The sequence below is a fragment of the Rhododendron vialii genome, chromosome 2a (genome assembly GCF_030253575.1).
Source record: "Rhododendron vialii isolate Sample 1 chromosome 2a, ASM3025357v1".
Taxonomy (NCBI): Eukaryota; Viridiplantae; Streptophyta; class Magnoliopsida; order Ericales; family Ericaceae; genus Rhododendron; species Rhododendron vialii.
In genome coordinates this window covers 34,264,164-34,286,632 of record NC_080558.1, presented here as the reverse complement: position 1 = coordinate 34,286,632, position 22,469 = coordinate 34,264,164, and the positions used below count along the sequence as shown (strand labels likewise).

Genomic DNA, 22,469 nt, shown 5'->3' with positions numbered 1-22,469 from the left:
TAATGTGTGAATGGAAGACTGCCCCTTTTATAGAGAAAGAAAGTGTGTTGAGAGAGAGATGGATTACCTACATGTTTGAAGTCTAATAATAAGATAAAGGGTATTGTGTGTTGTATTAATTTCTTGGTGAAGTCAGATCTAACCACTTGATTTTCAAGTGACAGTTTTTTGGTTGTCAAGAAAATAAAATGTAGTCAGTCACCCGCAAGTCTCAACGGAAGAGTGTAAACCACGTTATTTGTTTTATTTTTGTAGTACTCATATATTAATTATACGGGAGTAGTTAAGTGTTGGAGAGAAATTTTTTCTTTTAATATATGAGTCAATGACTTGTTGTTCCTAGATATCTTCGACATGTAAATTGAAAGGGAGTTTAAAGGACCGAAAATTATTTTGTAGTTTTGAAGCACTGTCACGCAGGATCATTTCTGAGTTTTTTCGGGACCCGATGCGAACTTTTTCATATGAGATCCTTCAAAAATCTTCTTTGGTTTTCTTTACGCCTTGGGATTGTTTGCCGATTCGAATTAAGAGTGGGGCTAGGGCTTGGATTCTTGGAGACGGCGTAAAAAAGGAAAATTAAGGGCTCGGGTTTGTATTCTTTATGAAGAGGTTAAGACAAATATATTATTCTTATTATAAAATCTGACCCACAAACTTAAAAAGTTATCATCTTTTACCATTATTTTTTGGGCCTTCTGTATTAGGCTCCGTTTGTTCGGGCGTAAAATGTTTTACTTATATTTCGGTATTCGGTTGTGTAAAAAATGAGGAAAGCACTATACATGTAAAACATTTTGTAACGATCCTGATTTTTGGTAAATAAAAATTTCGTTAAATATTTAAATTTTATTTTAATTACTTAGAATTTGCTTTTAAAATTCCATTTTTAATTACTTAGAATTTGCTTTTAAAATTCCTTTTTAATTTATAATAATCCGTCATAATTAAATTTGAGGCTTATAAAATTATATCTTTTTGCACCGGACAATCTAGTACTTTTTCTAAAGACAAGTATGCTTATAGAAGCAATTGTATATTTTCCTAGTAAGTGAAATAAAATTTTTAAATTGTATTTCTTGGCTAGAAATCCTACTTGGCAAGTAGAATTAGCTTCCAATTGATTAGTTAGAAAAACCTAACTACCATTTCACCTAGTTACATTCTCCTAACCCTAGATGAACTTTTTTTAACTATCTTTGAGCCTTGTGAACCCTCCAAACCCTAATTGAACCACTAGACCATAGGAAGTAATCATAATGCTTCCAAAAGTGGTGTACTTAGGCTTGCCATGCATGCAAACCTAAGGTTTATAGCCTTAAACTTAATTACCCACCAAAGTTGCTTTCCTAGATCTTTCCCTAGGTATATATATGTATATACCTCATAACCTATTATAAGCATGCCTATATATATATATAGATATACTTTCTAAGAAAATCTTTACCCATTGGACAATGCTTTGCACTTGAAAGCTTAACTTTAATCATTACCTTTCCTTAGAGCTAATAGGACTACTTAGGCCTAAGTATACCTAGCTAAATATATAGATATATGTATATATACTTCCTAGGATATATATTAACCATTGGGCAATGACTAGCATTGAAAGCCTTAACCATAATTATTACTCTTTCTCCTAAACTTATAAGGCTACTTAGACCTAAACATACTTAGTCTTACACACACACACACACACACACACACATATATATATATAGACACATAGTCTGAGAGAGAGAGAGAGAGAGAGAGAGAGAGAGAGAGAGAGAGAGAGAGAGAGAGAGAGAGAGAGAGAGAGAGAGAGAGAGAGAGGTGTGTGCATGTGTTTGTACACTCCCACAAGCTACCTCTTAGCCTCAAGCCTAATTACTACATGACAACCCATTCCTAGACCACTTCAAGCACATAATCTAGCATTTAATCACCTAGAACCTAGCCCTTAATTACCTTAGATTTTGACTACAACCTAGACCTAGGATTGACTAAACATGGAAGACTAACCTCTTAGACTTGTAAGACTTGCCAACCTAAGTCATAATCACCTAGGATTGCCTTAAAGCCTTAGAAAATCTCCATGATTACCTAGTCTTACATCTAAGTTGGATTGACATGGCTTGGCATGCTTGTAAGGCTTGATTGGACAAGACAATGGAGCAAATCTATTGGAGAGAGAGAGAGAGAGAGAGAGAGAGAGAGAGAGAGAGAGAGAGAGAGAGCCAAGTTTTTGCTATAAATAGGACCCCCCCTCATGCCATTCAACTCACACCTTCCATCCCTCAACTTCTCTCTCTAGAAATCCTTGTGTACATTCTTACTTTGTTTTTACTTGTTCTTCTTTTGTTCTTGAGTTCTCTTTGAGTTCTCTAAGAAACTCATCCAAGGCCGCCACTAAACTACCACTCGACCACTCTCTCAATCCAAAAAGTTTAGTAGTTTAGCCAAGAACTAGTTTTGAGAGAAACCTTTCTCTTTCGAAACTACCGGAAGCTTACCGTAGAAAGTCACTCCGTCCGATAGTTGACTTACTTTTCCGTAGCCGCCCTACCGCCAAGAAGAATGGTAGATTTTCTCTTACTCATTAATCCTTAATATAGAAAATTTGTATGATCATGTAGATTATCCTTTCACTCTAACTCTAAGTATAAGTAGATTTTCTCTTACTTATTAATCCTAAATATAGAAAATTTGTATGATCATGTAGATTATCCTTTCACTCTAACTCTAAGTATAAGTAGATTTTCTCTTACTCATTAATTCTAAATATATAAAATTTGTATGATCATGTAGATTATTCTTTCACTCTAACTCTAAGTATAAGTAGATTTTCTCTTACTCATTAATCCTATATATAGAAAATTTGTATGATCATGTAGAATGTCCTTACTCTCTAACACTAAGTATAAGTAGATTCTTTCGTACTTACTACCTCTAAATATAGAAATGTGTACATTGTTTATATGTGGAAATGCATGAGAACTTGAAATGTGTTTATTAAAGTTTTGAAAAGGAAGAGGAGTATGTTGAATATATTGAATTTATTTTTCGGAAAAACATATGTTGTTTTGAACTTCCCTAAAAGGAAGAAGGAATGGATTTTCGAAAATATAAACTTGATCGAAAGTATTCGTATTTTGATCTTAGGATGGTTATGAGCATGTGATTACTTGGATTACTTGTTTGATGTGTGATAAAGCATAAGTGGTTTTCTACTCTAAATGTGTCCGTCCATGTGACACTATGCTTTTTATTGTGTGTTGAATGTTTGAGCATGACTACGTGATAGTATGAGCATGATAAGTAATATAGAGTTGAATGATTTTACTAGTTTAGTTTTAAGATTACAATGAATGATTAACGATTACTTACGTGAAAAGTCCTGCCGCGGAGTCATTGCATAAAAACAAGACACGAAAATTGAGAAAGTTAGAAACATGGCACCTAGGGTGTGGTTAATGAAAAGAAGTGTTTTGAAACCACAATGTGGCCGGATGTGGTAGCTCATTGTGTGGTTTGTGTTACCAATGGGATCGAACTTGGTAGTCTCATTGGAGGTGTGACTTGGTTTTCTGTGGAGAGGAGCCAAGAAAACCCCTATGTAGCCGGACGTGGTAGCCCATTGTGTGCATGAATTTTTGAAACCACAATGTGGTTGGACGTGGTAGCCCATTGTGTGTATGGATTATTGAAACCGCATTGTGGCCGAACTTGGTAGTCCATTATGTGTGTTGCCAATGGAGCCAGACGTGGCAGCCTCATTGGTAACATGGCATGTTCAAAAAGTGTTTTGAAAATATTGATTTGGTAAAAGGAAAAATGAGACACAGTCTACGATGAGTCGCGTAGGAGAAACACTGATTTCACAGACACTAACGCCAGTTGAATAGCGAATGTGGATGTGTCATTGTTAAGTACTTTATTGAATATGCATGTGCTATTTGAAATTCTTAGGTGGCATATTATTCCTATAACCTATTGTTTGTAAGTTATGAGTTAGCGGGTATGAGATTATTCTGCTGAGCCTTTGTAACTCATGGTTTTACCGTTGTAACCCTGACATATTATACTGGGGGCGATGCCGGTATAATGTGTCAGACCTTGTACATGAGCAGGGTGAACTCTACACCTTGGAAGCTTTTGAAACCGAATAGCTGCCTGATATGGAGGAGCATGCAGAGCTGTAGATAAGAACCCTAGTTTCCCTCCCTTATGTAATAAAAGTACTCTTATGGAGATTGTAATATAATATGAGTCGGACTCTATTTTGAAGTTTCCAATAAAATTGTCTATTTAACGTACCTAAAATTCAGGGCGTTACACATTTTCCATTAATTGGATAGAAATAACTTAACTTTAAATCTTCTGTAAGTTATTTTTCGAAATGAACCCATTGCCTTCTACTGTAATTCTCATTGCTCAGCTCAGTTTCCTTAATCGTCAGTCTTGACCCACATTCAATTCTAATATTCTCATATATCTCCACCGTTTAAGCCCCCCTCTCTCTACAATATTTTGTCGATTTTTGAAAATATTTTTCAAGTACCAACTAAACACTGAAAAATAAAAATTTGAAGTTTATTTTACATCGAAACAAACGGAGCCCAAACTTCTATTAAAATTGGGACCTAACATTTTTCTACTAATTTTATATCTATATACATAATACCAAGGGCATATATATTTGGGGGCTCCTAAAAATAGGAAAAAATTGGGGGCCCGATGCGGCCACATCATTAGCATGCCACCCCTGTTATCATGTGGTGCCCTATCACTCTTATTCACCGTTTAATATGGGGTCCAGCTATCCGCTACTTCAGCTTAGTTCTCCAAAAGTGCTTAAGGGGCTGAAGTGGCTTATTCATTGGGCCAGTTTACCCCGGCTTTTATTGAGTCTCTTGGAGGCTTGTTTTGCATTTTAAGCTAGTTAAAATAGCTAAAAACATTATTGTTTCCCACGGCTAGCTGCTACACTTGCCCTTAGAGCATCCACATCTGTCTCGCCACATTCCTTTTGACACTAAAATAACGAGCAAACCCCCAAAAACTGGGCTGCATCAACCTCGGTTGTTAACTCATTATTCTGCATGCAAATTGTTTAACTTAGCTATAGCTCCTCATGTCTCCTAACGAGGAACTATTTGCCAACTCTACTATATTTTATTATTTTAACTGTGCTTTTAACCCACTTGTGTTTGGTCCAATAGTTTAACTCCTGGTATGCATGGGTTTTTTTTTTTGGTATTAAATAGGAAATACAAAAATACGAATATTTAATTGAAAATAGAATGTGAGTTAAGAGCCTAATGCAGTGAACATTTTAAAAATGGATAACTAAAGTAATAAAGTGACTTTTTGCTCTCTAATTTGATCCAAAATTTAAAGACACTGGTGCAGATGCTCTTAGCTAGTCAAAGTACAAACCAAAGTACACTCTTTACTTTGTCTTGTCCCTCCATTTTTTTGGATAGCAAATATAGAGTAGTATTGGAATGTATAGACGAAAAATACCCAAGGCAAAAAAAAAGCTAGTATTGAGCCAGGTTTGTGATTTTAGATCTAGTTTTCTTGGAATCAATGTACGGACAACGAAGACGGCATCTGCAGTGACTTCTGCCTCCAGTCTACGGCGAGACGAGTTCAAGTTGGTGCGTCGGGTCATCTAGAAGTGTAACAATCCAAAAGCTCAAGCACCACAATGAAACACAATCACCCTTAAGTCAAATATAAATCCTTAAGACAGAACCCAATACCAAAATATGGTAATTAAAACTCTAATAATTATGTTGAGTAAAACCCCCAACAAAAATACCAACACCTCAACCCCGTATAATTCCCTTGAAAACTTCCTCCCAATCCTCGATCCTTTTGTTCCACAATAAAAAAACTTCCTGCCAATCCTCGATCCCTTTGTTCCACAATAAACGAATTCGGAAAAGAATTTTCAAAACTCTCCCCTGGCTCTCGAATAAAAGGAAAACTGAGGTAGATAGCCTCCCTCTTAGTTTGGTACACTAAAATTCCCACTGCCCTTTTACCAGTCTTTCCCTCCTGTCCCTCCCAGACAGCCACCCCCCGCCTTTTTTATAGAACCTGATGAGTAATATTCATGGGATTCTAGTACTTGACACATGTCCTCCAAATGTCATCTTTTAAAATCACCCTTGGCTTTACTTGTCCTTATTACCACAAATATCTTTCCTTTTTGTTTCTGGATGAACACAAGTACCCATATTGCTTACAAGTGCACAGTACCCCACCCCACCTCCCACGTATCAAGTTAAGCCCCATAATTTGTTTCTATCATAATGTTACATACTTAAATAATTTTAACCTTTCCAATATATTTAAGTGGAGTTTCACAAGAAGGCTTGCTCTGTGTTCATACCTGACTTCTCAACTTCGGCCTCTCCAATCCCTCTTCACAAATGTGTTCGACGGATCCAACTCCAGTGTCGTGGTTCCAAGTGGGTTTTTTGGTTTGTTGTATTTTATTTTATTTTGTTAGTTTCTGTATTTTGAGACCGGTAGTGTCTCCTCTTATTGTACTGTTTTGCTTATATATAAATCGAATTTACTTTGGTAAAAAAAAAAAAAACTAGTGGAAAAGGGGGCCTCTTGAAAAGGCAAAATCAAGTCATTACTAGCTACTTAAGCCAAGGAACTCATTGAACACACACACACACTCATTATTAGTTCGGAGCCCCATGCTAATAATCGGAACCGTTTAACTTGTTTAAGACTTATTTTAAGGGTACCTACAAAAATTCATGCAACATAAACAGCTCTGTTCGTTTTTATACCCACGATTTTTGGACCACAGCCAGAAATGTCAATTATTCAATATGGCTTCCCAAACAATAAACATATCTTCTTTTCTAGTTTTACTACCGTCTCAATACAAAGTCAAACACTTCAATTTCTTGAAATTTTGATAAAGCAAATTTGTGGCATCGATAATAGCCAATTCCATATTCACAAAACATCTCCACATCCATCCTCAAAGCTGTAGGAAACCATGATTTTGTATAATAGCCACTAATTACTATTCCACAATAAATTGCCAAATTTGGTCGGATCACTTCTTCTCAGTCGTGACTCCAACAACAACATTGCTCACCTATAAAATGGACAATTAGATCAGCCGTTAATTGTTTGCGAAGACGGGGGAAGGGCCAGCTGAGGGAGAAAAAAAGAGTTAGCAAGAAATCATACCAACTTGCCACTTTCATTGACGGACATAGGATTCTCAACAACAACAGTTTGGCTCTGAGAATGAGGCATTGCCTGCAATTGATCCAGAAGAGATCCAGAGTGTCAAAAAAAAAAAAAAAAGAGAAAAAGTTAACCAAATGCCTTTATTCGTGAACTGCAGCACAAAATTAACATACTGTTGAAGTGGAGGGCATAGTAGTCCCATTTGGTCTGTTCGTGGGAATGGGGACCCTTGCACTGCCCACCTGAAACAAGTTAAGATAATTGAAAAATCTTGGCATGAGACCCCAAAAGGAATAGCACTGATCTGATTGAAAGAGAAAAAGGAATAGCAGTGATAACACTGCACTACGAAATTTGGCAGTATGTTGCTACTTAAATCTGACATGACTAATTAACAATGGCTACATTGATGCGATTATGAAAAAAACTTTTACAAACAAACACCAACCCACCCACACAATATTATGCATGTACACACACTCACACACACACAATAAGGTCCCTTGAAGTCTTAAACTGACTCGCATTATACCTAAAAGTCCTCTCTTCCACCTCCCCACCACCAACCAAACCCATCACCACCATCAGAACAATAGTTAATGTAAGAATGCCCACAAAGCGTATACGTATTTCAACCAAGCTAATTTTCTGCACTGCACATCAGTACAAGAGTTCGAGCTACATAACCCACAAGGCTATAACCTTAAATAAACCACTTCATCTTGACCTCAAACCCTGAACCAAACGTAGTTGACCAAAATTAGCCATCGACAGGCTCGATAAACTCATTAGAGCATAAGGACCAATTGTCATGGCGGCCAAAATGGTGCGGAGACAAACAATTATGAAGATTGGACAACATTGTTTATCTATAATTCACCAGGAACAGTGGTTCCTTGTTGGCTCAGGAACAAGTTCACAGATTTTGGAATGGTGCGGGCTGTTTCTTCCAAACAAGAGTAAAAGGCCTGATGCAAGATTTGCCTTCATCAGGTACGATTGTCCAGTAGCAGCAGATGTGGCTGTTAGCAAACCAAATGGAATCTGGTTCTTTGACAGAAAATTATGGGTAATGATTGCATATACAATGAATCAATAAAAGTTGGAAAGTTATGGAGTTTTCCGTAACTGAAAATCATAATGGGAGACCGAAGCAAGTAAAATAGAGCCAGAAGAGTGACTGTCAAAACATTTGCCCCCTGTTCTAAATGGCGGCCGCCCAGGCCGCCTAGGCACTTGGAGGTACCCTGCCGCCACGCCAATAGCCCTTGGCGTTTGATTTGGTGCCTAGGGAGGTTTGGCGGCTGCCTAGGCGGGCTTGGAGCTTGGCGGTCTTGGCGGGCTTGGCGGCCGCCTAGGCGGCCTTGGCGGTCTTGGAGCTTGGCAGTCTTGGCGGCCTTGGCGGCGGCGGCGGCATCTTTGGAGGCCTTTGGCAGCCTAAAAAATATACATATAAAAGTAATACAAGGGATGTGAGCGAAGCCCTACTACTTATTGTCTTATTCAACTTATTTGATAGTTGCTACTACTTAATTTCATTTGGGTTTGTACTTTGAAGTTTGAACTTGCATTATGGATACATGGAATATAGATTGATTGGATAATGGTTTGTTAAAAAAAAAAAATCCGCCGAATTGCTTGGCGCCGCCTAGGCGGCTTGGCGCTTGGAGGTGGGTCTCCGCCCTACTAGTGCCAAGCGCCATTTAGAACATTGAATTTGCCCCAGCCAAACCCTCTACTAGATAGGGCATTTGTTGAGGCCACAATGCCTCCAAGGTTCAGCAGCAAGTGATTGAAGTCGAAAGTCAAGGAAATTCGTGTAAAGAAGCGTTGTGGGTGAAGTAGAAAATGGGCATACTCTAAGAGGCAAAGCATAACTAACCAAACATTTAACCTTTTGGCCACAAGCTTAAGTATGTAATGTTCTGAGAATTATGTCCACCGGACTAGTGATTTTTTGAAGGGCAAAAAATAGCATGGATGATGTGCTCTAGAGGTTTATCAGTCTCAATAAATAACCAGTTGCTGGTAATGTGCTCTACTTAGCAATGGCTAAGGTCTAGTGAAATTTTTTGGCAGTGCATATCGAACTGAAGTTTTTCAGGTTCTCATGAATTCCACTCCTATTTCTCAATCTTTGTTTATCTTTTCTGCTCAAGTTCTACGCACAGGGTTAACTAATCTATTTCAGAATGGCAAATTTCAGGCGTTTTCTATGGCTATAGGGGATCCTTCAATTTCCCACTTGGCCTTTGCAGAGGACATGGGAGGAGTGACTCTGGCATTTTCTATTTCTTTTTATCTGTCAGCAAAAGAAGATTTTCCATTTTTCCATGACATTGAACTTCCTCCAAGGATCCGCTTTGGGCAGACTCTTCCCCAACTACGAAGAACCCTGGGTGGAATTGCCACAGCAAAAGAAGAGGAAAGGGATTGTTGATACATGTTTGATTATAAGTATCAACTTTGGCGGTAAGGATCTTTTTTATTTCCATTTCCCCGATGGACAAAAGTTGCGAGCAAGACGGGCAAAGCCCGTTCTTTTTTTGGGACCCACGCAATCACAGAAGCTAAGTATAGCTATTTTCAGTGCTTCTTATCGAGGGAAAGGTTGCGAAATATTTGACATTGGTTTTGAGGCTCTTCTATAATCTCCTTACAAAATTTGTTGATAGGTAATCCTATCACATTGAAAAGCAGGAAGAAAATGGTGTGCCTGATGCTTGCGTTGTGATCTTGGAGATATGATTTGTTTGAAATTTTCCTCTCATGGTCTCATTCCTCCCACTGTCATACGTCTTTACATCATGGTTATTTAGGAGATACTTATGTTTGGGTTCACTGATTCCTAGCGTAGGTTCGATGCAGTTTCTTTGTTTCCATGCATTTTGTAGCTAGGTTTGTAAACCACCACATGTACCGAGGTAAGGCTCATTGCATCCACCCTCTCCTTGGACATCTTTCCGGGATGCCACCTAGGTTCCCCAGTGAAAGACAAATAAAAATAGAACTCGAGCCTAAAGTGATTGAAAGCTCTCCCCCACGCTCCCACCCCAACACAGACACACACAGGAAAAGAAAAAAGTAAAGAAAAAGAAAAAGAAGAAAAATGGAGAGAGACAGAAAAGGAAAGTTAATACCTGATAGTATTACCTATCAATCTTAACTTAGAAGGTTAAGCAAATTTCCTTTTAGACTCACATTAACATTTGTTATGTAGTGGCAAATGGCACATTTTACTGAAGGAGCTCCATATGGGTACATCAGTGTGGTCCGGCAATTTCCACAGTTGACATGAGCGAGCTGATTAGACGCTTTTACATGCACAATGATAAACACAAAAGTTAGACAGAAAGACTCGCTCAAAGAACCAAATGTACAACAACAAAAAAATTACTGCAGCACAAGTACAAAATAATAGTACATACCAAGAGTCCAATCTAAGAACGAAAAGGCACAAGTCACAAGCTGGTAGCATTAACAACAGTAGGACCGAAAAAGATAAGAAACAATTCCCATTTTACCCCAACCCAAATCCACTGATATTTTTTTTTGGATTAGCATGAGTTCAGTATTTTCCTGGGAAAAAACCAAACAAAAAGAGTGTTCTCGTAATGCATACACTGCTTCCAAGAAGAAACCACTAGATCTAGGGCAAATACCATACAAACATGTCTCCAAATGAAACAACTCCAGAAGCTGCTACACTAATTTCTATTGCTCTCTATTGCCCAACGTCACAAAACATCAACCAGATAAAAAATTGAAGGTAAAACAATAAGAACACAGTGCGTAGGCATGTATCTATCTAGACTTGAGCTCAAACTTTCCAGACTTCTCACAGAAGATAAAATCACAGGAAATAAAATGTACTACACTAACAAGAACTGTGCTTCAAAATATTCCTTTCAAATATTGCTTGTAGATGCCGATAGTGGCGGACAAAGTATTTGTACTTAGCACTCAGCAGGGACCAAAACCACATTTATTCTACATTGATAACATAAAGTAAATTCCATATGTATATATTGCTACTTGCTAGGTTCGCGAAAGAGAGGGGATTGTGTGTACATACTCAGCCGCCATTTTATTTTAAACATGCGATAAAAAAATAGTTGATAATTTTGAATTTTCAGAATTTTTTTTCCATGCGTATATAGGATCTTTAACAATTTTTTTCACCCAAGTGACTTGCTGGGGAATCCCATAGAACTCTCTCAAATTAAGCTGAAAAACTAGTATAATATGTGCAAATATTTGGAGTTGTGCAGGGACCCGGGCACCCCTTGCGTCCACCCCTGGTTGCCAAGTCAGGACGTTCCTAATAAATTCTATAAAAGAATTTATTCGAGGTGTAAACATTGCTACAAAGACCGAAGACTTACCCATAGTGTTGAGAGAAACTAGAGTAGAGACAACAAAGACAGATTTGGAAGGAGTTCTCTAATAACATAGAAATCACCAGCATTTCTAATATAGGTCAACAATTACAGTATATATCTAAATAGATCCAGTGACTCGTTGGTTCTTAAGGAAAGAGAGGAGAAAATTTCAAACACAAACTCAAATTTTCCTCCAAGTTCTCTTTAACTTTCCCTCTCATTTTCTTCTTAATTATTTTCTCTTCTTTTCCGCTTCCATCCCCAAGTTCCAAACAAAGCCTAAAAGACTAAAAACGAAGACAGAAAAAGAGAAGGCAAGGATGCACTGAGATCATTTCCCATTGTTCCATGAACTATGCCCCGGGAACAAAGAGAATAAAAAATGTCAGAGCCCGAAATCATGAAGTCCATGGGATAAATGCAGACAGAGAGTTTGGTAGGGAGAAGCAAACATCAGAAAGTTGCTTCAAAGCCCACACACTAAAACTGCAACATACAGACAGGATTGTTCTCCAAACGTGGACAAGAAAGAACTTCAAACAGTTGTACCTGGCGCAAGGTTCACCGTTTGACAGCAGGAGCATCTCACACTTGCAGCCCCACGTGTATACATAAGTAATGTACGGCAACCTCCACATATCAGCTGAGCCATTTCCATCCCTGCATGTTTTCCAGTAGATTTGATGATAAAACCAGAAAACTCAATACCAAATTCCTAGTTTGCATACTTCAATTCTTTGGTGGAAGACAAGTTTTTTGAGCATAGCTACCAATGACATGCAGATGAAAATGGGAAAGGCAATGTGGTACAAAGAATTAGAGTTCCATTCATGTCCAAACATACAAAATAAAAAATTATGCGAGGATATGAACAACTCAAAATTTCTTGATTGGGACAGAAAAAATTAGTTTACGAGTAGTTTTTCTAAATCTTCTGGTACGTTGTCGTCATGAAACGATGAAAGTCCAATTTCTCTTGAAGGAGAGGAATACATGCATCCAATATCTGCAATCTAGCATCCAACATATTTGCATTCCGAAAACCTTATCCACATCACCTAATGATGTTTTCATTCATATCAACTATTTTATCTCTAGCATTACAGGACCAATGCAGCTGTCCCTAATAACACCTTGAGTGCAACTAAAATGTAGAGACGGGTCTATATTATATGTGCGCGATGAATACTCAACATTGACTTTGATTTCACTGGAGAAACAAAATAGGCATTCCAAAATTAATTAGGTCCAGTCTAGATCAGAACAGATGTTGTGGAATCAAATAGCTTGTTAGTATTGTTGAGTGATATATTTTCACTTGATAAGAAGTAAATGAATTGGGCCACAGCTAATCTCAACAGCGCACAACTTGGTATGATGTTTTTGCAATGCCCTACATTACTGTAGCTATTTAGTTTCAATGATCGTTATCATTCCGTGAAAGGACCAATTAATAGAGTGATTTTATGGTCGTAAATCCTAATCCCGCAACAGAAAGATAATGGCTGTAGTCCCAGATTAAAACCAAGGTCTTCCCAAGAAAAATACAAGTGCGTCATTCTTGAACCATCAAGATGAAATTAAAAGGCAAAGCTCTTGTGAATTTCAATGTCGAAGTGACAATGACCAGAAAAAAAAAAATATAAAGGAAAAATCTGATTTTACCCCTCCATATGTATCCATACCATAGGTGCACATGTCAAAATAAAAGGACTTGGACACATGGATAGGTTTGGACGTGGCAGTTCTAAGCCTCTGATGCTTTTGAGATTGGTCTAATCTATACCAAAAAAAAAAGGGGGACAAAGGGAAAAGCATTAGGATAGTCACCCGAAAACTATTTTAAGGTTTCAGATTGAGGGAAAAATGAGAGAGAACGATAACAAAAGCAACAATTCATTATATACCACATCAACTTCCATTACCAAAAGGTTAACCTCAAGTTATACAGTGGTTGCTCGCGATTCATTATATACCACATCAACTTCCATTACCAAGCCGATGTGGGATTCCATCCCAAGTGGGTTCTCACAATCTCTCCCACTTGGACCGCAACGTCCCCGTTGCACCCCAAGGTCCATCACTTTCACTCACCAAGCGATGTGTGATAAGTCCCGCCTAAGCACATCAAGCTTGTCTAATGTGGGACCGCCCAAGCATGATAAGCACCTCAAACTCCTCACTTGTCGGGTCCACCCAAGCATGTCTCCTTGCGGGACCCGCCTTACACTTCCGGTTGGTGCAAGCTTAGAAGGCTCATTTCTCTTACATGACATATTATTAGTGTTATTCAATTCATGTAGTTGCACTGTAGGAAATATAGGATTAATAATGTAGAGATCATCCACCAATGAACCAGAATAGATAAAACGTTTATTTAACTTAATAACCACAGAGTCACTAAATAAACCAAATATCCATCCTTGATGAACTTAGAAACTGAAACCAAGTTTCTTCTAATAGAGGGAAAATAAAGACATTCTCTCAAAATTAAACTCCTATTACTACTAAAATTTAAAATGACATTTCCTACTGCAACTGCTGCCACTCTCGTACTCTTGTAGCATTTCCCATATGTAGATAAATCTCTCCATCACTGAGTCTTCTTGGTTTGCAGCGTTCTTACCCAGCTATTATGGTCACATATTTTTTGATTGATTTTGTGTGATTGGATCCCACAATATTTTATTCGTGGTTATTGTTATTTATTGGGTACCACAATTATTTTTCGTGGTTGTAATAATTAACGTAGCATGTGAACTCCAATGGAGGCATAAGATCGATGTATGAATGATTTTTCGATTCGAATAATATTCATTGGGTTATTTGGAATGGAAGATAAAGGGTTTTTGACACGCAACAAATTTTTTCCAGATTTGTAGGGTCTAATTGCAGGGCTATTTCAACCCAGTAAACATTAGAATTAGAAAATCTGTTCTTCACAAAAGTCGTAGATAATTGAATTTCGAATCTAACCCAATTTGAATCACTTCAATTGGAGGTCGAATGAGGAAGATATGGCCAAAATACAAAAGGTTGTGCAGTTTACGCAGGAATATATCAAATCCGTTTTTTCCTATTTAAGCACAGTTGGATTTTGGTTTCCTTGATTGATTCAAAGTATCTAAGTCTTCCACACAAGTATAGCTATCACAACCCGCTCTAGTTGACCTGCTTAACTCTTAGCCTAACCACGTGGCTCAAAAGGTTAACCTCAAGTTATCCAGTAGTTGCTTGTGATTCATTATATACGACATTAACTTCCATTACCAAGCCGATGTGGGATTCCATCCCAAGTGGTTTCTCACACACACACTCTCTCTCTCTAAATGTTCAATTGTTAACAAAAATGAAAGGCCAAATCCGTTATGGTGAAATGTTAAACAAAAATGAAAGACCAAATCTGTTCTGGTGAAATGATTTCCTCACAAGAATGATTTGGGCTTGTAAATCCAGTTTTCGTTAAACCAAAATTCTCCAGCCTCATTGATATTATTGAAGAATTCTTTTTGGAAATTTCAAGTTGCGTGGCTTTGTGTAATCCCCTCGAGGTCAGTAAAAAGATTTCCAGTGAGCACAGCTCTGGCTCAACTACTTCCAAAGGTTGCTGAAGAAACCCAAAATCAGATTTTCTTTCTTCATACCTGCCATACTACAAATGAAGTACGAAGGCCCAGAAAAGAAAAGTTCACTCTGCAATCGAAGCCAATCCAGATAACCTGATGTCGTTTGTTTTCCTCGCTTATATAAAATGGTTACACCTTACATGGCCATAAAAAAGGATAGTCCTCTGTATCCGCTAGACAACTTTGAAGACCACAGCCGTTGTTGGTCCTCAAACAGTTAGCCCATGACGCCCCACATACTCTGAATGTATCATTTATGGTTCAAGGATTTTTCCACGCAGATTTGAAGATCATAGCTGATCATCATTATATTTCCGGCCACATAAAAAAAAATAAGGCTCGTCTATTAAGCCCCATGTGGCCATAGAATGGATAGTCTTTTGTCAATCTAAAATAAAAGGCCCCTTGTGTCCTTGAAAATATGCCTAAATCTATGTGGGGTCCAATATTTGAGCTCCAGAAATGACCAAAATTCTGGTTTGGCAAAAATGATCGAGATTGCCACTTAGTTGCACGAAGCAGGGGATAGAAGCTCCCAAGGTTGGGCATGTGTACATATATTATGAACATTACATAGAATATAATGTACACTTTAAGAAGACAATAATTTTAGGAGTAAAAATATGAGCCATGTCCACCATAAGTGAATGGGCTATTTCTTGCAATATATGGTTTTCTTTTCAAGATATCATGACTTGGCCTAGATATATGATATATGAGTTTATCAAAGACCATTTAATAAAGCCAAGTGATAAGCCCTATTTTTTATAGTACAAAAGCTCTCATCTTCATAAGGAGCGAGCTCTCATCTCAAGGGAAGCGGGCTCCCATCAAGCTCCATAGTTGGGAGTGCAGGAGCGCGCTCCTAAGGGGGAAGCGGCACCAATTTAAGAACTCCCTGCTCCTAAGGATCGGCAACCCAAATCGCTCCCAAACAATTCCTTAAGAGGGACTCAAATTAATTACCTATGACTGGCCTTTCAAGCATGATATGAGAGGGAAAATACTTAAACTGATGAATTGATGTTTGTATTGGGACCAATTGATTTGAATTGATTCCACTCTGCATTTCTCCTGACTCAAACATGTAGGTAACCCTTTTAGTGAGTGCAACTGCAAATTTGAATCCCAAAATGTGAACTAAATTGAAAATGTTTCAAGTATGAACTACGATTGGCTTGATCACAAACCATGGGTATGTAGGGGACTTGGATGAGTAAATCTAAGTCTAGCCCCTGAAATATCTATATCAACAATTTCCATTTTTAATATGGATATTGTGCCTAGGGCTGAAAAAACCCAGTTAAACTGAACTGATAAAAAAACCCGGACCTAACTGGTGATTTGGTTTGGATTGTACAGGTAAATGGTTCAGTCCAGTTTGATTTTTAGTCAAACCCAAAAAGAATCAGCTTGGTCCGGTTTTCCACCATGGCACCATCTAATCCAGAATAAATCGGACCCGACCAGATATTTTTACATACATATTAGATAAATGAGATATGATTTCTATTGTTAAAAAAAATATTTAATGTCTATTTACTTATTGTGCATACCGATGCTCTGGACTATAATGAAGGAAGCATGGTAATGTGCACATAAATTGAATTGGGTCTCTAGGCCTGCCGTCTCTGGTACCATTTGGCTTTGATTTGGGGGTATGGTTCCGCAGCAAAACAGGTATAAGGGGGCCACTGTTTCAGTGGTATTTTGAGAACAGTCACTTTGTACATATTGTCAAAGGTTAGGTCTGTCTCCAATCCTCCCCTGCCCATACCTCCAATGATTGGGGACTACATGGGTTTTGTTGTTGTTGTTGTTGAATGTCTATTTACTTACAAAAAACCACCCTTTATTGTTGTTGTACTTTAATCTTTTCTCCTACATTAAATGGCAAATATCATTTTTTTTATCCACTATTGTAGGATGCCGCTTGGCTGCCGGAGATGCCGTGGTTCTGTTGTTGTTATTGTTGTTGAATGTCTATTTACTTCCAGAAAACCACCCTTTACTGTTGTCGTACTTTAATCTTTTCTCCAACATTAAATGGCTAAATATCATTTTTTTCCCCACTATAGGATATGCCATTTGGCTGCTGGAGTTTTTCAGTTTTGCTTAACATTTAGTTGCTTAATGTTGTTTATGCATACATAAAAATATTGTTGTTTTAGACTTTAAAGTAGTTCTGGTGCTTCTTTTACCCACTATTTAGGATGTCATTTGGCTGCTGGAGTTTTTCGATTTTGCTTAACATTTAGTTGCTTAACGTTGTTTAAGCATACATAAAAATATTGTTGTTTATACTTTAAAGTTGTTTTGGTGCTTTTTTTTTTAATCTAATATTGTTTCTAGTTGATTTTGGTTCATGCTAGTTGCTATTTGGACTTCAAAATTGAGGTTTAGTCAATATGTTACTTGAAGTCACTTGTGTTTTTCTCCAAATCAAAAAAACTGGAAAAAACCAATCAGACTGCACCAAATCTAACCACTAAATATTTTGGTTTGATTTTTTGCAAAATGTCCAAACCGAAATGCCCGGTTTGGTCTGAAAAATTGCTTAAACCGGACCAAACTGAACTGTTTACACCCCTAATTGTGCCACAAACACCCAAAAGTAGTGAAAACCACTTCTAACTTGGCACAAACATGAAAACAACACTTCTAAATAATTAAGAGATGATCCGTCAAAAATAAACAAACAACGAGGCACAAATGACAAAGGTGTCATCAAAAAGGCTTTTGTATTGTGGAGGGACACCACATCGCGCCCCCATCCGTGTCCTATAATTGTCCTCGACATGTTCCTAAAGTGTCCCCTGCATGATGCTTTCACATATAATTGGAAATTCCACTTGGTCTGTCCCATACAAGCCTGCATATCCATGGCGTATCGGTGCCCACGGCGTGTCCAACACAGATACCGAGACCACTTAGGCATTGTTAGTGCTTCATATAAGGGGTGTAATCAACAATGATTACATACTTTGAACGGTCTGAACCTCCTAATAAAAAACTTATGCCTAACAATAATCAAACTAAAAGTTGATGATTTGTATGTTTCTAATGCAATATATTCGATTAATTAATGCTTCAATAACACGCCACAAATTAATAATCCGTAAATAATGTGACACCCCACAAACTTATACCAAATCTCAGGGTTTTACCTTAACAACTAATAATTTTTTTGGTCAAGGAGCAGGGAAGTAAATGGTTTTTTGGGCTTTGAGATTCATATTCCTCTTCTGTAGCCCGTCTCGAGGACTACATGAAAATTACACAGTACATGAAAAATACAACAGGTCCCCCAATTTCTTCTTAACTACGCAAAAACTAACGAAATGATGCAAGACTAGTATATTATAAAAAACAAAAAGAATACTAATAGTTTGAGCACATCCATATGGTAGCCTACTTAGGGTTAACTACTGAGGCATTGTACTTGTTCGAAGGCAAGGAGCCTCCAATCAATTCTTCACCACCTTTGTCACTCGAGAATTTGCTTAGAATAGTAAAATCAACCTTTTGAGAGGGTTTAATAATAAATCCAATAGTTATATCCTCGGATGCGTATTTATAGGAAAGTAAAGAATGACACATACCAGGAGGTGGAACTGAGGTGATTGCATTGCATAATGCACAACATACATTTGTAGCTCCTCTAGGATAAAGAAGAACGGTCCTACACCCACTGCACACTAGCTGGCTCTGCATATCTGTGATGTCAACACACAGACGCCAAATAAATTAATTATCATGACAAGAACCTTGTAATCAAATTTGACTTGTAAGCAGTAATATATCAAAAACACACCAGAAATTACTGAGAAGATTTTAGAACAGGCCCAACATGGTTGTAATGGTCATCTATCAATCCAGACCATCCAAATTTCTATCGAAGTCATGGCTAGACCAGACTAAAATTGCAATCCCACTGACAATTGAACCAAAAGAAGTTGAAAAAGAAATTAACAACTAAAATTACTCCCACCTTACTCCTAATTATTGGGGGTAGAATGGGCCTGGACCAAACATTTGCATTTTTTGCGCAAAGTAGCTACCATCGTATGCGAACGCTGAACGCATAAGGAAAAAGGTCCATAGTCGGCGACTGGTTCTGCTATATTTGAAACTAAAAGCCAAGGAAAAAGAATTGCACTGTAGTTTAGCAAAAATTTAATACGCTGAACTTTTTAGCCATGAGAAATTCATCTAAGTATTATTATCTGCTTGAGATCGACAAAAAAGATGAGGGTAACAACTAGAGAATGTACTTTGGCTGTCACCGAGGAATATACACACAAAACACCAATCATTTAGAAACCACTTCTGGAAGAACAAGAACACAAGACGCAAGAGCATTGGCTAAAGCATAAACTCATTTACATAAGCACCTTTGTACATATGTTAAGATGTGTTTAACAAAAACAAATTATTTAACTATTTTCTTCAAGTGCGTAATCCTTGTTGATTTAGATGTTAATGGGTCCAAGTCTATGTTTTTAGACATTGCATCATCTCTGGCAAAAAGTTGCACAGTATCAGCGACCAAACTCTTACAAATTACTTAGGGAGGCTATGCTTATTTTTCCTAAAAATAAATATAATGTCCCATGCTCCTTGCTATGGTTGGGATGTTGTCATATAGACATCCCCATGACTACATTCAATTGGCCTTTTTTCCTCTCATTAAACCTCAACTAAGGCCGTAAATTAATTGACCAATCACCAATTCTTTCCCTTGCGCACAATTTCTGTTGTTAGAACTTGTCACTCCTAGATTACTCAATCACTGGCTCCCTCAACGAACCAGTCCTAATGCCTTGCCTTATGAGAGGTCAACCGCCTTGCCTTGCGCTCTCGCCTGTGAAAACTTTGATCTTGTCATTGCAACCATTACATCCATTACCTGCAGCAACCAGAACCGCTTATTGCAACCTTGATGACACATGAAACCGTTCCGGCGACCCTTGGCACTAAAATCTATGTTTACTGTTATGTTCGCGATTTGCCCATGACAAACCATAGTCGTCAAAGGCGTGCCTAGGCGTGCGCCTAGGTGAAAGGCGAGGCAAGGCGAGGCGCACCCCATCGCCTTGTATGACCCTAGGTGAGGTGACATTAATAAGGCGCAAGAGGTGACAAAGGCGATGAGGCGCAAAAAGGCACGACATAAAGTACATATACCCAACACACAGAGTCAACCTTTATATGAACTTTTTGAAAAAAGTTTTTAGAAAGAGCTTTATTTTCACAACACACATACTCAACAACATATACACAACACACGCAGTCATCAAGAGTGTAGGCTATTAGCTAATGTAAATTGAACTTGTTTGTTTTGGTGGATGTTTTTATTTATCTTTTGGATGGTATGCTTTCTAAAACTCATTGGCTTAGTACTTATAATTTGAAATTTTGGGGTATACTATTTTTCCTAGTTTTTTCTGCGTAGGTGCGCCTTGCTTCAAAAAGGCGCGCACCTCTCTCCTCGGACCCAACAGACCTTTGAGCCTTGGTGCGCCTTTTGCACATGACAACTATGTGACAAACTATAAGAAGAACAGCACCCGTTTTCCCTTTCTTTCGAAATACCAATGCGTACAAATCAACTACCAAACAAAATTCATTGCAATATTATTATCATATCATCTGGATTGTCGTACCCACTATCATCGACAGCTGCAGGATTCAAATCTTGGATAAGCCCAAGGGGTTTGGCCAAGTGACATGAGAAAGCAACCAAAGGTTGTGGGGCCACTAGAGGTTTGCCTAGCCGTTAACTTCAATGTCCTGGATCAGTCGAGGTGCGTGTAAGTTGGCCCAGAGACCCAGTTATCTAACAAAATACTCAAATATGGATTGCAAATGTGTACGGGGTGCAGTTTTCTAAAAGTCGGCCTAGGCCGCCTAGGCACTAGGTGGCCAACTAGCCTAAGCGCTAGGCGCCCCTTTTCCGTCCTTTTTCCATCCTGCTAGGACCTAGTGATTTTTAGAACATTGACAGGGTGGTGGATTTACATTTTGTGTTCAATTATATGTCACGGCGAAACCTATATAAAAACCAACAATCCACAATCGGGACCCATATTCCAAAACACCAATCAGATCAAAACCAAACCAAATTCAGCACAATCAAAGCAATTGCGGAGAGAGAGAGAGAGAGAGAGAGAGAGAGAGAGAGAGAAGTTACCACAATTCCAATCCGAGCCGGCAGGGCGTGGACCAGTTTGATGCGAAATTGAAAAGGCCTCTCAACGGATTTTCGATCGGATTTCCCAAAAGAAAGAATCGGGGTAAAAGGAATTGGATCTGGATTTGGGTGACTAAAAAATATATATTTAGAGAGAGAGAGAGAGAGAGATGTGTGTGTGTATATATATTCTTCGCGTTGAAGATTTGAAATTCTTTGCTTTTTAGCGTGTTGTTGAATATGCGAGTCGGAAACCTCACCTTTTCTCTCTTCTCTTGTGGCGTTTCCAACTGTTTTTGCAAGTTTGGTTTTTTTTTTCTTTTATATAATTCCAATTTGCTAAGTTTTTTTTTTTTTTTTAATTATATTGGAGTACGTTTTTTTTTTTTTTTTAAATGGTCCAAATTTGCAAGTTTTGTTTTTTGTTTTTCGATAAAAACGAGTATGGTTTCCATTTTTTTATTGATGCAAGTCGGAAACAGGAAACCTCACCGTCAATAAATAAGTTTTCTTTTTGATTTTTTATCGGAAGAAATTATTCTACACCAGATCTCGCCTCTCTATCTTTCTCTTCTACTAATAGTAAAACGAGTAACGGTATCAGTACGACGTCCAAACAGAGAAATTGAGACCTTATCTCCAATGACATAACCAGTTTTGAATAATGTGAATTTCCACCATGGTCTACTAGCGAATGATCCGTGCCTACTGTCTACGGCACTCCCCAAAAACTTTATTGTACAATTCAATGAATTATGATGAACTCTTCCGGGAAATCAAACACGTTCTTAATAAGCTAATTGAAAAGCAACGCGTGCCACTTGGATAACATCTCACTTATACCAGTTACAAAATTGCATAATACCACTACCTTAATAAAACTATGGGTACACATTGGAACGTACATACCATGTACAGATGGGTTTTGTGGGGCCCATTAGGTTTCCTCAAAAATGATTCGAACCGTCCATTATTTTGAAAGCATTTTTTTATGGAGCCTTGTAAAAAATCAGCTCAACCCGATATCGATAAGAATTTTTTCTGAATTTATGG

The 22,469-nt window shown here is 38.0% G+C and overlaps 1 protein-coding gene and 1 non-coding gene across 2 annotated transcripts; one reads left to right on the top strand and one right to left on the bottom strand.

The window, feature by feature from the left end:
- Positions 1–6,768: 6,768 nt before the first annotated feature.
- LOC131312838 (protein LSD1) lies at positions 6,769–21,718 on the bottom strand. The gene is made up of 7 exons (XM_058340836.1): positions 21,417–21,718; positions 18,826–18,939; positions 12,147–12,257; positions 10,417–10,529; positions 7,389–7,457; positions 7,213–7,284; positions 6,769–7,117 (listed from the first exon to the last, which is right to left on the bottom strand). The coding sequence occupies exons 2-7, from the start codon at positions 18,935–18,937 to the stop codon at positions 7,076–7,078; spliced, it is 519 nt and encodes a 172-aa protein (XP_058196819.1). The 5' UTR covers positions 18,938–18,939; positions 21,417–21,718; the 3' UTR covers positions 6,769–7,075.
- LOC131318224 (small nucleolar RNA snoR100) lies at positions 16,795–16,902 on the top strand. Its single transcript, XR_009197559.1, has one exon. It is a non-coding gene; the product is annotated as a small nucleolar RNA snoR100 (small nucleolar RNA).
- Positions 21,719–22,469: the final 751 nt, after the last annotated feature.